The sequence below is a fragment of the Ilyonectria robusta genome (genome assembly GCF_021365365.1).
Source record: "Ilyonectria robusta strain PMI_751 chromosome Unknown BGZ61scaffold_24, whole genome shotgun sequence".
Classification (NCBI taxonomy): domain Eukaryota; kingdom Fungi; phylum Ascomycota; class Sordariomycetes; order Hypocreales; family Nectriaceae; genus Ilyonectria; species Ilyonectria robusta.
In genome coordinates, this window is record NW_025764458.1 from 383706 (window position 1) to 397750 (window position 14045).

At 54.8% G+C, this 14045-nt stretch overlaps 4 protein-coding genes across 4 annotated transcripts; 1 reads left to right on the forward strand and 3 right to left on the reverse strand.

The window, feature by feature from the left end:
- Nucleotides 1-117: 117 nt before the first annotated feature.
- BGZ61DRAFT_112543 (uncharacterized protein) lies at nucleotides 118-1062 on the reverse strand. The gene is made up of 2 exons (XM_046236947.1): nucleotides 620-1062; nucleotides 118-570 (listed from the first exon to the last, which is right to left on the reverse strand). The coding sequence occupies exons 1-2, from the start codon at nucleotides 852-854 to the stop codon at nucleotides 380-382; spliced, it is 426 nt and encodes a 141-aa protein (XP_046098652.1). The 5' UTR covers nucleotides 855-1062; the 3' UTR covers nucleotides 118-379.
- Nucleotides 1063-1973: 911 nt separating this feature from the next.
- BGZ61DRAFT_363894 (uncharacterized protein) lies at nucleotides 1974-7470 on the reverse strand (the record flags this gene model as incomplete). The annotated part of the gene is made up of 3 exons (XM_046241467.1): nucleotides 1974-2525; nucleotides 2576-6991; nucleotides 7045-7470. The coding sequence occupies 3 exons, from the start codon at nucleotides 7468-7470 to the stop codon at nucleotides 1974-1976; spliced, it is 5394 nt and encodes a 1797-aa protein (XP_046098653.1).
- A 430-nt stretch (nucleotides 7471-7900) lies between these two features.
- Nucleotides 7901-10559, forward strand: BGZ61DRAFT_363697 (uncharacterized protein; the record flags this gene model as incomplete). Its single annotated transcript, XM_046241453.1, has 3 exons — nucleotides 7901-8116; nucleotides 8184-10013; nucleotides 10065-10559. The coding sequence occupies 3 exons, from the start codon at nucleotides 7901-7903 to the stop codon at nucleotides 10557-10559; spliced, it is 2541 nt and encodes an 846-aa protein (XP_046098654.1).
- A 238-nt stretch (nucleotides 10560-10797) lies between these two features.
- Nucleotides 10798-13024, reverse strand: BGZ61DRAFT_592254 (peptidase M16 inactive domain-containing protein). The gene is made up of 2 exons (XM_046256721.1): nucleotides 12786-13024; nucleotides 10798-12732 (listed from the first exon to the last, which is right to left on the reverse strand). The coding sequence occupies exons 1-2, from the start codon at nucleotides 12903-12905 to the stop codon at nucleotides 11149-11151; spliced, it is 1704 nt and encodes a 567-aa protein (XP_046098655.1). The 5' UTR covers nucleotides 12906-13024; the 3' UTR covers nucleotides 10798-11148.
- Nucleotides 13025-14045: the final 1021 nt, after the last annotated feature.

Sequence of the window (14045 nt, forward strand, 5' to 3'; positions counted from 1 at the left end):
AAATGTCTTATCCTTGTGTAGAATCCGGCGTTGGCGCTGGATCCGCAGGAAAAACAGCGTGACCTAAGGCGAAGTCTACGTAAGGTATGCACATGTGGTCTGCAACGGATTGGACTATATGTATTGGTCAACAAGAAGGCTCTCGGGATTACTTGCGCGTGACGCAATTGAGGGCTGAGATCGAGGTATAGCTAGCTGAGTGAAATCTTCGCATGGGAGTAGATGATGGAATGAACACGGATGCCGGCCTCCGCGCGTCTTCAATATAAGTAGCTAAGTAATAATCTATCTCGTCACATATCGCTCTATCCTACGCCCGGCTAGGCACTCAATACCATATCCTTTCCCACCCAATCTATACAAAGTTGATTCGTGCCCTCTAAAAGCTGGATTTGTACTTCTTGCTCGTCTTGTCGCCAAACGTCACCGAGACGTTGTAGTTGGACAGCGTCGGCGAATAGGCAGCGCCATACAAGCTCATCAGCGACGCCGTCACAATGCCCTTGCCCTTTGACACGGAAGAAGGAATCGTAATGGTCTTGTTGAAGCTATGAAGCTGGTTCGACTCGTCTGCATCGTCGGTTAGCTAACTTCCATATCTCAGAGTTGGTTTACGTACCCGGTCCCAGGTAGAACGAGTCGGCGACGCTGCCCAGCGATTCAGGGTAGCCGGTGCCAGGCGCGTAGCCGATGGCAATGGCTACGTCGTAGACGCTCTGTATGTAGTTGGAGCTCTCGATGATGACGTCGAAGGTGTCGCCAGGCTTGATGGTGGCGGGGACCGAGATGCCGTTGATGCGCGCCTGGGCGACGGCAAGGAGAGTGGCAGCGGTGGCGGCGAGAGACAGACGCATTGTTTCCGTAGTTTTGGGAGTTGGCGATGTAGGTAAAAGTGTTTGTGGGAGTTGTGAGAGTTGTGAGAGTTGGTGATGATGATGCTTCAAGTAAATGATTCAACCGGATCCTGGGCCCTTTATAATACAGCCCAACCCATTCCCATTAGCAATAACACCCATCTCTGCCAATGAGTATAGGTCTTCTATTTTCAGCATCTCCGCCTCAGGCTCCAAATCAGCTCGTATTTCTCCCCACGATCCTCGTCATCCAAAGGCCCACTAGCACTGCCGATCTCCCTTCCTGTGCCGAATTGTCCGGCACTTTGGCCGTATAACTTAGCTCCCGTGCCAGCCACCAGTCGCCAGTGCGAATTCGTCTTTCGTCTTTGGATGGCTCGGTGTAAGCGGGTGGCGTCGTTGGTTTTTATTTAGTCACTATGTCATTTCTCCGAGTTTTGCGCTGTCGGGGATTCCTTTGTGTGCTGTGCAGATTGTGGCTGAGATGGACGTATGACTAGCTGAGCTGCGGCGTTGTGAGATCTGCATACGGGAGTGGATGAAGGAATGAATACGGATGACGGAGTACGGCATTATCCAGCCGAATTAAGTACGTACTGTAAATACCTTCTCCTATTCATCATCTGTCACCTCTCAGGCCATCGACCATCTCACCGTTGCGGCCTGTTTATCCAACATGACCTGTCCGCTTACCGCCTCTTCATAACATAGAGTTCCGAGTAGCCAAAACGCAATGACACGAGCTCGTCGGCTCTCCACATGGCTGCAGATCACTCCAAAGGCCAGCTATTGACGCCATGTAAGAAATGCGTTTTGGCTGTAACGTTTCCTGGAGTAGACAAATCTGGGGCTCGGTGGCGGATGTAACAACTACGTCTTACTTCGTATCCGTCGTACGACATTGTTTCACGACCATCGTTGTTGTCCAAAATCGTTCTTGAGCAACACGGCAAGATCAAGCTTACAGAAATGTACGACAGTAAAATCACACTTCGGGACAATATACCAAGATGGTCTCTCAGTTCTTCAGAATTTCTAAAATATTCCATTATGAACAAGACTTCTTTTGAAAACTTTTGACTTCCTTTAATGGTATCCGAAAATGAAACTAGGACCAGATTACTCTTCCATCTCCTCGTCCTGGGCCGCAGCCGCCTCGGCCTCCTTGTTGGCCTTGAACGCGGCCGCCCAGTCCTGAGCCTTGGCCATCACCCTGTCCTTGCCCTTGGCGTCCAGCTTCTCCTCCCAAGCAGTCCATCTCTTGAACCACTTCTCCGCCTGCTGCGGCTTGAGGCCCTTGACCCTCGTCCTCCGCTCGAAGACGTCCCTCACGGCGGTGAGGTCAGCGTCGGCGCCGGCAATGCCAATCTCGAGATCGAGCAGCTGGCTCCACAGGTCGCCCTTCTTCGGGAAGGCGGCGAGGAGGCCCTCGAACATGGTCCGGCCACGCTCAGGCTCACCGTTGGGGGATCGGAACTCCAAAGCGGCGAAGCGGCCGATCAAGTTCTGGCTGTGATGGCTGGCGAGCTGCTGAGTGGCCCTGGGGAGAAGGGCTCGGGCTCGAGCCGGGTCGCTGCGGGTGACGTGCAAGAAGTGGGCGTAGTTCATCCATACACTGGGAGACTTGGCACCGAACTTCTTGACCATGGCTTCAAACAATTCGTCGGCAAGCTGTTACTGATTAGCAATGAACCTTCGTCGAGTATCGTGTCATCTCTTACCTTGACCTTCTCGGACTGGATGTAGATGCTGGCCAGTCGCTCATAGACCTCCTGCTCGTCGTTGTATTGGCAAGCCCGCTTGAACACCTCATCCACAGTGGTCTTGCTGCCGTAGGCAACCTCCAAGTTGAGGAACGCGACCCAGACGTTGAGCTTCTCCGTCTCCTCTCGGATATTGATAGACTTGATGGCTCGCTCTGCAACCTCGCGGGCTTTGGAAAGCTCGCTCACTTGCATCTGGAACGCCATGTAGGCAATCCAGAGCTCAGACGAGTCAGGCTGTCCCAGCAGAAGTCGTTCGTAGTCGCTAGAAGTCTGGGGGCCATTCACGTCCAGCTCGGCTGTCCTGTCGACCAGGGCTTCCGTCTTCCCCTTCTTGGCCTTCTTCTTCTTATCGTCCTTGGGCTTCTCCTCGGACTCAGACTCAGAGTTGGCGAATGGATCAGCAGCCCACTCCGACTTCTTGCCAGCACCAAGGCCCTTGGTCTTCTTGGCAGGTCGGTCCTCCATCTCCTCATCTTCATCATCATCCTCGTCGTCCTCTTCGTCCTCCTCGTCATCATCCTCTTCATCTTCCTCGTCATCTTCATCAGAGTCATCCGCGTTGTCGGTACCGAGAATCTCCACACCTCCATCGCCCATCTCAATATCCTCATCGCTGTCTTCATCATCATCCTCGAGGGCAGCGCCCTGTTCGGAACTATTCGATTCCATGTCAGAGTCCTCATCGTCAAAGAGGGAAGGCTTCAAGCCAAAGGTGATTCGTCTCTTCTTGACGTCAACTTCAAGAACCCTAGCCTTCACAGCATCGCCCTCCTTGTACAACTTAGTGGCATCCTGAACGGACTTCTCGGCCATCTGAGAACGATGGCAGAGACCACTGACATTCGCCGAGTTGTCGATGAGAATGAAGGCTCCAAACTCCTCAACCTTGCGAACCTTGCCGGTCACTACCTGGCCTTCCTTGATATCGTTAAGGGTGATTAGAGGAGTGTAGTCCTCATCAACAACGGAAGACTTGAGGCTTAGCTCTACATGGCGAGTGATGGCGTCGACAGCAATAACTCTACCCTTGACGAGTTGATCAACTTGGAACTGATCTTTCCATTCTTTGATGAACCTGTCGGACAGATTGGAAATCTTGACGAGAGCGGTGACTTGGCCACCAAGGAGGACGAATAGGCCCTTGTCGGAAACATTCTTCACGAAGCCTCGAACGATGTCTCCGTTGCTGATCTGAGACACCTCGCTGACCTCCTTGTCTTTGACAGGGAGAGTAGAGCTCATAATGCGGGAGGGGCGGATAGATAGTCGGAGCCTCTTGTTGCTCTGGTCCATCTCAACAATTGAGACGCGAACAAAGTCGCTCTTCTTGTAGAGAAGGGTGTTGACATAGTCGTAGTCATCGGCTATATCGGGGAGATGGACGGGACCAGAAACAAGCTCACTAAGCTTAACAAGGATCTGTCGCTCGTTGACCTTTGTCACTCGTCCAGGAAGAACCATGTTCTGCTTGAGTGCACTCCAGTTGATCGCCTCGGAAGCGCGGGAAGAACGGGCAGACAGATCCAAACGGTTGTTTCGGACGTCAACCGCAGTAACTCTAACCTTCAGGGCTGAGCCAATGGGAAAGTTGGCCACCAGGTCGTTGAGTTGAGACAAGTCATCGGAAGCCTCAATTGCGGAAATGCGACCGCGGACCGAAGGCGACAGGTTGACCCAAAGGTATTGAGCCGTAGAGTTGTTGACATAGGCGATGTAACTGTCTCCAACCTTGAGCTGGTCAAGCGACAAAGGCTTAAGAGTGTCGGCCCCGAAATCGCTAGGCTTGGCGGTCAACTCGAGGACAGAGTGAACGGAACGGTGGGAGAAAGGCAGGAAACGATGATCCTTGGCGTCATGAACTCCTAGGACACGGACCTTGAGGACCTGTTTCTTGTTGAATTTGTCGAGAGGGTCCTTGGAGTTGACAATGTCTTCCCAGTTATCGAAAACTTGAGACACGTCAATTCGTCCTTGAGTTTGAGTATCGACAAGCTGTACGTTAAGTTGGGTGTCCTTGATGGAAGTAATCTTGGCCTCAGCAACGCTTCCGACTGTCAAGTCATCAACAGGGGCCTTGTCCTTGGACTTCTTGTTTGAATCGGCCTTTTCGTCGTAATCCGCGGGGGCAACCATAATTCGCTTAAGATCCGGGATCGTCGAGATGACCTTGACCTCAATAGACTGATACTTCTGCATGCCGAACTCAGGGAGTGCCTGTACATCGGTAGAAAGGCGGGACTTAGGTAGCAAAGCATTGAGGGCACCGGCGAATTGAACAAAGATGGCGGTGAGGGTAACGTTTCGCACGAATCCAGCAAGGACCTTGCCTTCCTTGGCATCTTCGAAGCTGGTGAGCAGGGACTTGTTCTTGGAGGCGCTGATGAGACTGGGTTTTTGAGTGAGGATAATGGCTCGGCGCTTCTCGTTCTTGTCGATAACCATCAAGTCGGACATGGTCTGGCCAACGGAGATTCTCTTCAAGGCATACTGGTTCTTGGAGGCCGACTTGTCGGTAAGGTGACCAGCGGGGAGGATGGCCTTCAATCCGCTGTCCAGCTCGACGAGGACTTGGTCCTCGGTCTTCTGGGTAACCTTGGCAGAGATGATGTCTCCGAGTTGCAATGCCTTCAGGGCATTCTGCTTGTCCAAGCCGAACGCTGAGGGGTCCTTGCAGGACACCACAAGCCTCTTCGTCTCGGGGTCAACATCCAGGGCGTGAACACTGACGACTTGGCCAATGCGGAAGTGCTCATTGGGGTCGCGGATGTAAGCTTCGCTCATCTCAGAGACGGGCAGGTAGCCCCTAATCGAGCCGAAGAACTGGATGAAGGCGCTGGTGGCGTGGATCTTGACGATAGTACCGGGAATCTGCATACCAACACTAACATCCTCGTACGACTTGACGACAGGGGCTTCTGAGTTGACCAGGGTCTTCTTGAGGGTAAGGCGCATTTGCTTCTTAGACAGGTTCGTGGAAAGGACTCGAGCCTTGACCTTCATACCCTGTCGAAACTTCTTCTCGGGATGCTGAAGGTGTACGTCAGACAGGTGGCTCTCGGGAACGAGGCCAGTAATGCCCTCAGCAATCTTGAGGATCAGACCGCCAACTCCATTCTCGTTGATGACAACCTTTTCGATCTCGCAAGTAACAACCGCGGCGATGGGGACATCCTCGAGGCGCAGGTACTGCTGCTCCAGAACTGTCTTTTCGAAAGAGATCTGAAAGACACCATCTACCTCATTGTATCCGATAACTCGGCCCTTGTGCTCAGATCCAACTTGGTAGGGACCGCTCGTCTCATACAACGCATCAACCTTGCCATCCTTGACTCGGGAGATGTGGACGAAACCGCTGAGGCCGGGGATGCCGATGTCGACGTACAGACCAATCTCAGCCTCAACATGGCGGACAGTGCATTTCTCGACAAGAGATGATATCGGTAGTATTTCGGTGGGGAGCTTATTGGCGTCGGTCTTCTTCGTGGGGCGCTTCTGTTCGAGGGAAGTAATGTGAGGAAGCAGAGAAATTCCGAGCTTAGGTTCCTTGGCCGTGGGGAAGTTACAAATGACCCTAGCCTTGACCCTTGAGCCAATCTTATAGGCAGAGTCGAGGCTGACTCCCAAGGGGCCGACACCAGAGTGGATAAGATCGGCTGTAACATCGAGAGTTCCCAAAACCTTTCCAGCAAGTCCTCTTCGGTCGGTGTTGGAGACGAGGACATCGGCGATGGTACCGGGGAGGAAAGCGCTGATGGTGTTTGCGTCGTTGGGGACGGACTTAGGGTCACCGAGCTTCTTTTGTAACAGCGACAGCTGGGCAATCTTGCCATTCGCACCCTTGGTGGTGACCTGGCAGAGGAAGACGGCTCCGGGCTGCAGTCTCTGCTCATCCATGTCGGAGTCAACTTCGGTTTTAGGGAGGAAGGCGCTGAGCTTGGGGATTCCAAGGTCCATGACAAATCCTCGGTCCTCGACACTGACAACCGACGCCATGACGGTGCTGTTGGCCACGACATCGGTCTTCTCCAGTCCAGCGTTGGTCTCCGCAGGTCGCAGTGAAAGCTCGATTCGTCGCTTGTTCTTTCCGGTGACCGATTCGTCCATGGTGGAGATAACAGAGAGTCGAAGATATTGGCCAATTGCGAAAATGGACTTGAGCTCGATGTCTGCCGCCTCCTCGTCGTCCTCGTCGTCCTCGTCGTCGTTGTCGTCGTCGTTCTCGACGGAATCCTTTTTCAGTCGCTCCGTCAGTTGCTCTGATACGGCAACAATTGAAACATGGCCGATCAGGTTGTTGGGGAGGGCGACTTCGATATCGAGGCTGTTGATCCGTGAGACCTGTCCGAGGACGAGAGAGCCCTTGACCAGTCGCTATTCGCAGATGTCAGTAGTGAACCAGGGCTTGGGCCGGTGTCGTAGCCTACCTTGAAGCTGAGACTTTCAACCCGGATATTGTCCTCCTCATCCTCGGCGCCCTTCTTGTCACCCTTCTTCTCACTCTTCAGTGCCGACTTCCGCTTCTTCTTCTTGAGCGCCTTGCCCCCGGTGTTGAATTCCTCGTCGCGGATGGCATCAGCCTTGGCCTCGAGTTGAATCTGCTTCTGTTCGAGGGGAGTGAGGACGCTGCCACCACCTCGGGGGAACATTGGCTCCTCATCCTTCAAGACGGAGGTGACGGGGGCTTTTGGAGGAACCTCGGCGGAGCTCGCCTTGGGCTTGGGGGACTTTGCAGCAGCCTTTGCATCCTTGCTAGAGGTGTCCTTTTTGGAGGGTCTCGCTTCCTTGGTGTTCTTTGCTGATTTAGAAGGAGGATTGCCTCCGGGGGCATCCTTTCGTTTGAGGTTGCTCATTGCGAAAAGGGCTGGCGCAACACCAACTGCTTCGTCGCTTCTGAGAGTGGGATTGTACCTAGAAAATCATGGCTCGAATTTTTTTTCGACGGCGGGACGGGCGATAAGGCGATAAGGTGATAGCAACGCGCATGGCGATAACAGGTGACTTGTTTTCCCGGCTCCGGTGCACTGTCCACCGGGGGTGCCTGCCCCAACCGCGTGGCGATCTAAGCCGGATCCAGCCGATGGGGGGGAAAGCGAGGGGCTGATAAGGCATCCACCCTTACAAACCGTCATCGCTAGGCTACGCCCATTAACAATTAACACAGGAACCTAGACTACCTCTACGGAGTATGGCGCTACAGATACATCCATGACGACCCAGACGCCAGGCCACGTCTCGCATCTCCCACTTCCATGGACGTTTGTCGCTCTCCGTCTCGTCGCGATGAGTCCCCGTAAGAGGGCTCGCCCAAACCCGGCACCGACGACTCCCAAGACGATGGCGAGCCCCGTTCCAACAGCGGAGCACGCTATCGCCGCTACGTCACTGTCACAGGCCCCAGCAACCTCGGAACGCTCGCAGAGCGATCAGCAATCGCCAGCTTCGCGGCATGCCAACGCGAACAGCGCAGCGTTGGCGGGGCAGGAGAAGCAGCACGAGGTATGAGCTTTATGCCACCCAATCCCATCCTTCCATCGCTCGGTTTAACGTGTGTCCACTCTGCCAGATCCGCAAGACTAAGAGCTGGTACGGCTCCTGGCCAGCACCCCCGAAGGCGACCGCGTCCACGTCGGTGGCCAGAGAAAACATCCTCGGCGGCACCGTCAAATCGACCAAGGCATCTGACCTAAGCCGCTTCGAGTCTAAGAAGGCAGACGACGCGGCCAGCATCTCCAGCCTGACCGGGACCGCGCGAGGATTACCCAAAATTCCCGAAGCGAAGCCGGACGAAGCCGTTGCAAAGGACGTAGGCCAGCAGCCCGACCCTGAGATCCCCCCATCAGAAGTCCCCAAACCCCCCGACGATACCAAACCGACCCTCGAAACCTCTTCAACTACCGCGACTCCCGCTCGGCCAACTACATCGTCTGGGTGGCTTGGCTGGCTATCTAGGGCTCCGGTTACAGAAACCCAGGCCTCAACACCTCCAGCGCAACCCGAAATGATGGAAATAAGCCCTGATCCCACCAAGGAAATCGAACAACCTCGGCCGGCTACACCTCCAGCTCAGACCAAACCACCTGAACCCGACTCGCCGCAGGTTGCCAAAAGCGCGCCAGCGACATCCTGGTTTGGGTTCTGGCACGCTAACACTGAGAAATCCAAGGACGCAAACCCGAAGCCTGATACGGAACCTGAGCCAGCAGCCGAACCTGCTCCCGAGGACGTCACTATGACAGACACACCACCACCACCTCCTCCTCACAAGCATGCACCACCACCTCAAGCGGGCTCAACATGGGCCTTCTGGACCAAGGACTCACCCAAGGCGAAAGCAAAACCTGCCCTTGAGGAATCTGGGGAGATTGCGGTCATCGGGGATCGCTCCGAGGCTCATCCCAAGCCCATGGAGGAGTGCGATGTGTCTCAATCACCATCCAAGGCGCCCAAAGCAGTTACCAAGCCTAATGATATCCAGCCCACGGGCAGATCAACTTGGCGGAGAACCAAGCGACTTCGGCCACAGTCCATGGAAATCGATTCTCCATCAACTTCACCATCCGGTGCATCCACACCAACTAGCACAACACCTCACTTACATGACATTAACCAGCCCACGATACCACCTGCACGGGTTGATTCGTCAAATCAGTCTATTGCTGACTCTGAATTATCAACAAAGCTCACCAATAACCTTTTACTCCCATCATTCTCCAGCACCTACCGGATGAAGGAGAACCCGTCAATTCTGAAGCAAATCACGCAGTTTCTCCTCCGCTCTCAACAGTCACCAGCACACCACGTCGTCCGCGTCAAAGACCCGCCCAAGATTCAAAAGGCCATTGCCATCGGCGTCCACGGCCTTTTCCCCGCCAGCTATCTCCGCCCCATGATCGGTCAGCCCACCGGGACGTCATTGCGATTCGCCAACCTCTGCGCCGATTCCATCCGACGATGGGCGGAAGATCACGGATGTGGTGACTGCCAGATCGAAAAGGTCGCTCTCGAGGGCGAGGGCAAGATCAAGGACCGTGTGGAGAATCTCTGGAAGCTCATGTTGAACTGGATCGATCACATTCGGAGCGCAGATCTTGTTGTCATCGCATGTCACTCCCAGGGTGTCCCAGTGAGCATCATGCTGCTTGAGAAGCTTATTGATCTCGGAATTATCACCAACGCCAAGATCGGCGTTTGTGCCATGGCTGGCGTCTCACTGGGACCCTTCCCGGATATCAAGTCCAGCCTTCTAATGGGTTCAGCGGCCGAGCTTTGGGACTTTGGGAATGCTGAAAGCGAAAACTCAAAGCGATTTGAAGCGTCACTTAAACACGTCCTGGACTATGGAGCCCGCATCACATTCATCGGAAGCATCGATGATCAGCTGGTCCCCATGGAGGTAAGCTATCACGCTCTGCCTTTCTGCTATACTCGCTAACATGAATTACAGTCTGCCGTCTACTCGCCTGCCAACCATCCCTACATCTACCGCGCCGTCTTTATCGACGGTCGCGTCCACGCCCCCGATTTCATCGCCCATCTCATCGGCTTCGCCCTCAAACTCCGCAACCTCGGCGTCTCCGATCACGGCCTCATCCGCGAGCTCTCGATCCCCCTTGCCGGTTCTCTCTACTCCGGCGCCGGCCACTCCCGCATTTATTTCGATGAAGCCGTCTACGATCTCGCCATCTCACACGCCCTCGAGACCGCACCCGCCCACTCCCCGCCACCTTGCGACATATCCACACGCCAGGGGCCACTCACCTCCCCTAACCCCTACGTCCTCCCGTGGATCATGCGTGGTCTGCTGGAGGAGAAATTTGTAAGGACGGAACTGCACAACGAGGCTGATGAGCTGTTGCGCCAGTTCGACGACTGGAAACCCACAAACAAAGCTCTCAAGGACGTCAAGTACCGCCTCGAAGCCCTCCGGTCCAAATTATAACGGCCGCATCGTCTTCTCATACAAGGAAACTCTTACAGGTGATAAACATTGATACTTTGGCGCAAATATACCAACAAATACGGACAAGGAGCGGGTAAAGGATTGGATTGAAGGCGTACAGCTTACAGGTAGATTGGGAACTTACAGCAATGAGCGAGGAAGCCCGGAGTTTTGGTTACACGGTAGCGATTATACATGATATCATAAGACTCTTCATTCAACATTGATTTGACTTTCAGCATCGCTTGGTGTACAAATTCTTTTGGTCTAGTAGAGAAACATTCACTCGTGTTATTTTACATGACAGTTCCTTCATATAGGTGAGTGTTGAGTACCAACCCATCCGCTTGCGCTGTGCCCCCCTTGCCACATCACGACCGTTGATTCATTCCGTCCGTTATATGCGTACAAGAACTATATAATACATCATCCTCCTTTTCATGACGGCGGTGGTGGGTGCCTCGCGGCGTTTCTATATCCCGCTATTAGGATTAAGTCGTTCCCCCTACACGGTCGACCGTTGCTGCGCCATGGAGCTATCGGTTGTTGACAACACTTGGCGCAGATAGATAGAGCCGCGTCGAGCTGTCTAACGGCTACCAAGCTTCCAGCTCTCGATTCTGTCCTGGATCTGATCCCAAGTCATGGTATGGTTGCTCACGCCATATGCCTGGGCCTCCTGCAGCACGACGGTAGGCGCACCGCTGCCCTTTCCAGCGTTGTTCGTCTGGCCAGTGAGGACCATCTTGGCCACGCGGCGCAGGTCGTCGATGGACACAGCCTCGATCTTCTTGCACATGTCGTGGACGGGGATCTTGCGGCCGTGGACCTGGATGGAGCGGCCAAGATCCTCGAGCTCAACCATGCGGCTCTCGAGGTTCATCAGCAGGCTAGAACGTAGCTGGGCCTTGGCACGGCCAACCTCAACGCTCTGTAGACGTGAGAAGCCAGTCTCGAGGGTGAGAGATCGCAACTCCTGGCAGATAACGTCAATCATGGCGGAGGTACGACCGGGGAGGCAAGATGCCGAGATGCCGAAGAGACCCGAATCAGTGTAGGAGTGGTTAAAGGCAACGCAAGACTCTACCCAGCCGTACTGGTTGAGGACGTTGGTGTATAGACGTGAGTACATGCCCTTGCCGGGTCCGCCGGCGGAGAAGGAGCCGCCACCGCCGAGCAGCGTCTGAAGGGTTGCGAGGGCGTAGATGTCCTCGGAAGAGACGGGTAGGCCCTCAAAGGCAACGTGGATGTGAGTGAAGGTAGGGAGGCCGTTGAGCGCAGGAGGCTGCGCCGGCAGAGAGAGGAAGCCGCCGGTGTAGTGTGCGGGTCGCTGGATGTCGAGCTGAGAGGGGGGAGTGTTGAGGACGGCAGCGTTCTTGGCGGCCGAGGTGGAGATGTTCTTGAAGAAGGGAATCTTGGAGAGCAGGTTGGGAGATGAAGAGGAGGAGGGTGATGAAGAGAGAGGGGACGTGCTGGCCTCGCTATCGGACAGCTCGCTCTCACTCGTCTCGGAGCCCGTCTGTGATACTGAGGGAGCGTTCTGCATGTCACCAAAGAACTTCTCCGTCAACCGGACGGCCTCGCTGTGCTCAACACCGGCAAAAGCCACCACCATACGCTCCGGGCGGTAGAACAAGTCGCGGTACATCTGGACGCTGTGGCGGTTGATGCTGCCCAACCGGTCCTCTGGGCACAGCAACGGGTTCCCCAGTGTGTTGTCCTTGTAGGCGGCTGTGTGGACGAGCTCCGGCAGGATGAGCTCGGGCTTGCTCCAGATCTCGCGGATCTCGTAGCGGGCTGTCTCGATCTGCTCGGCAACCTCGTCGTCGGTCATCTGGGGCTCGCGGATCGTCTCGGCGAGCAGCTCGACTGTCTGGGGCACGGCGTTGTTGAAGGTGGCGGCCTGGTACATCATGGACTCGCGGGAGCTGGCGCACTGGATGTTGCCGCCGAGGGCCTCGACCCGTTCGAGCATGTCGTCGGCGGAGTGGTTGGCGGTGGACTTGAAGGCGAGGCGGTCCATGATGTGGGAGACGCCGCGGAGGGCTTCGTTTTCGAAGCGGGAACCGCCCTCGACATAGACTCCCACGCCGGAGAAGGAGCCGGGGAGGGCTTCGGATGCGACACGGAGGCCGTTGGGGAGAGTGGTGAGTTGGTCTAGTTCAGTGGGATCCTAAATTCCAATCATTAGTCGCCATATTTTGCATTGCTCGATATGAGTCGTACCTTGCCAACTGAAGCCATCGACCTCCGGCTCGACAGGGACCACCTGGGAGACTGCGCCAAGAGGCGGGAGCCCGAAGCCCGAACCCGGCCGGGAAGGCGTGCACTGAATTGTCGCAACATGTTCGCACTGCTGGCCCGACGAAGCGGTGATGTGTGAGGATGGCTCTGCAGCAATGCGGTGCGGTGCGGTGCAATGCTGGCTTGCCTTTGGTGGACTACGGATTAGCAACAAGTTTGCGACTAAACGCGGACTCGGCCCGTAAAAAATTGGCCACCCCAGCCGAGTGCCACTAAAAAACCCGCGATATCGGTTCGGCGATAGGCCGGATCATTTCGGTGCCGGGGACCTTGTTGATGACATAATGCTCCAGCTCCCAACATACTTGGATTGCCATGACACTTCGGCAATGATCGCAGGACTGCCAGTGAGTGTCTTTCTCCATCTTTCTCGCCCAGCTATCTAGATTGTATCATAACAAACAAGTTCCATCTCAGCTGTATACTCTGGCTAGGTGGTTAGTCAGTGATTCTTACCTCCATCCGAGCCGTGTAGTGATGGTTTCTGCCCTTCTGGTCGTGTGAAGTGAATCGAACACGCTCTCTGGGTTCTCCGGTATGGCAGGATTATTTCAGATGCAGACAAGTTCTTCAGGATCAGTCACCAATAGAGACCAATCTTTTACTTAAGAGTGTAAAGAGCAAAGGTACTACATTACGCCTAGTGTCGCCGCACAAGCCGATACTCCGTACGTGTCTGTCGCTGCTACGCTCAACTACAAGACGCCAGGACTCGTTGAAGGACTGCCAACAAGATGCCAATCCACCCTGCAACGCTTTCCCATGTGTATTTCGGAATGAACAGAACGGAGTCGTTCTAAGCATTCCGATCACCAGGGATCAACTCAAGATTCAACCTAGGTCGTCCCCCAGATTCAGTCTCTCACTTGGTCTAGAACCTCTCCAAAGGCCGGTCACCTCTTGCTTCTTTGATCATCAACCGACCAGAGCTTGAGCCCAACCCCCCTGCTGTCCTATCCCGTTGACGCCCCAGTTCAAGCTCCTGATTGGTCCCAGTTCTGTCTAGTCTCATGGTTGGTCCGCCGACTCTGTATGGCAGTAGGCACGTTGGGCAAGGTCTCAGGTCTTCTGGACTGAGCTGTGGCCATGCATGCCCATCCCATATTAGACTGTGATGAGGGGGCCTTTGGCGCAGTACCTGGCCAAGGATGATAGCCAATGGACTCTCTCTCCACAGCTGCT

Excerpts from the sequence above, each read along its gene's own strand:
- BGZ61DRAFT_592254 (XM_046256721.1), bottom strand. The coding sequence starts at position 12,905 with ATGTTGCGACAATTCAGTGCACGCCTTCCCGGCCGGGTTCGGGCTTCG. Across the intron at positions 12,733-12,785 it reads CGATGGCTTCAGTTGGCAAG|GATCCCACTGAACTAGACCA; the intron begins GTACGACTCATA and ends ATTGGAATTTAG.
- BGZ61DRAFT_112543 (XM_046236947.1), bottom strand. The coding sequence starts at position 854 with ATGCGTCTGTCTCTCGCCGCCACCGCTGCCACTCTCCTTGCCGTCGCC. Across the intron at positions 571-619 it reads CTCGTTCTACCTGGGACCGG|ACGAGTCGAACCAGCTTCAT; the intron begins GTACGTAAACCA and ends CCGACGATGCAG.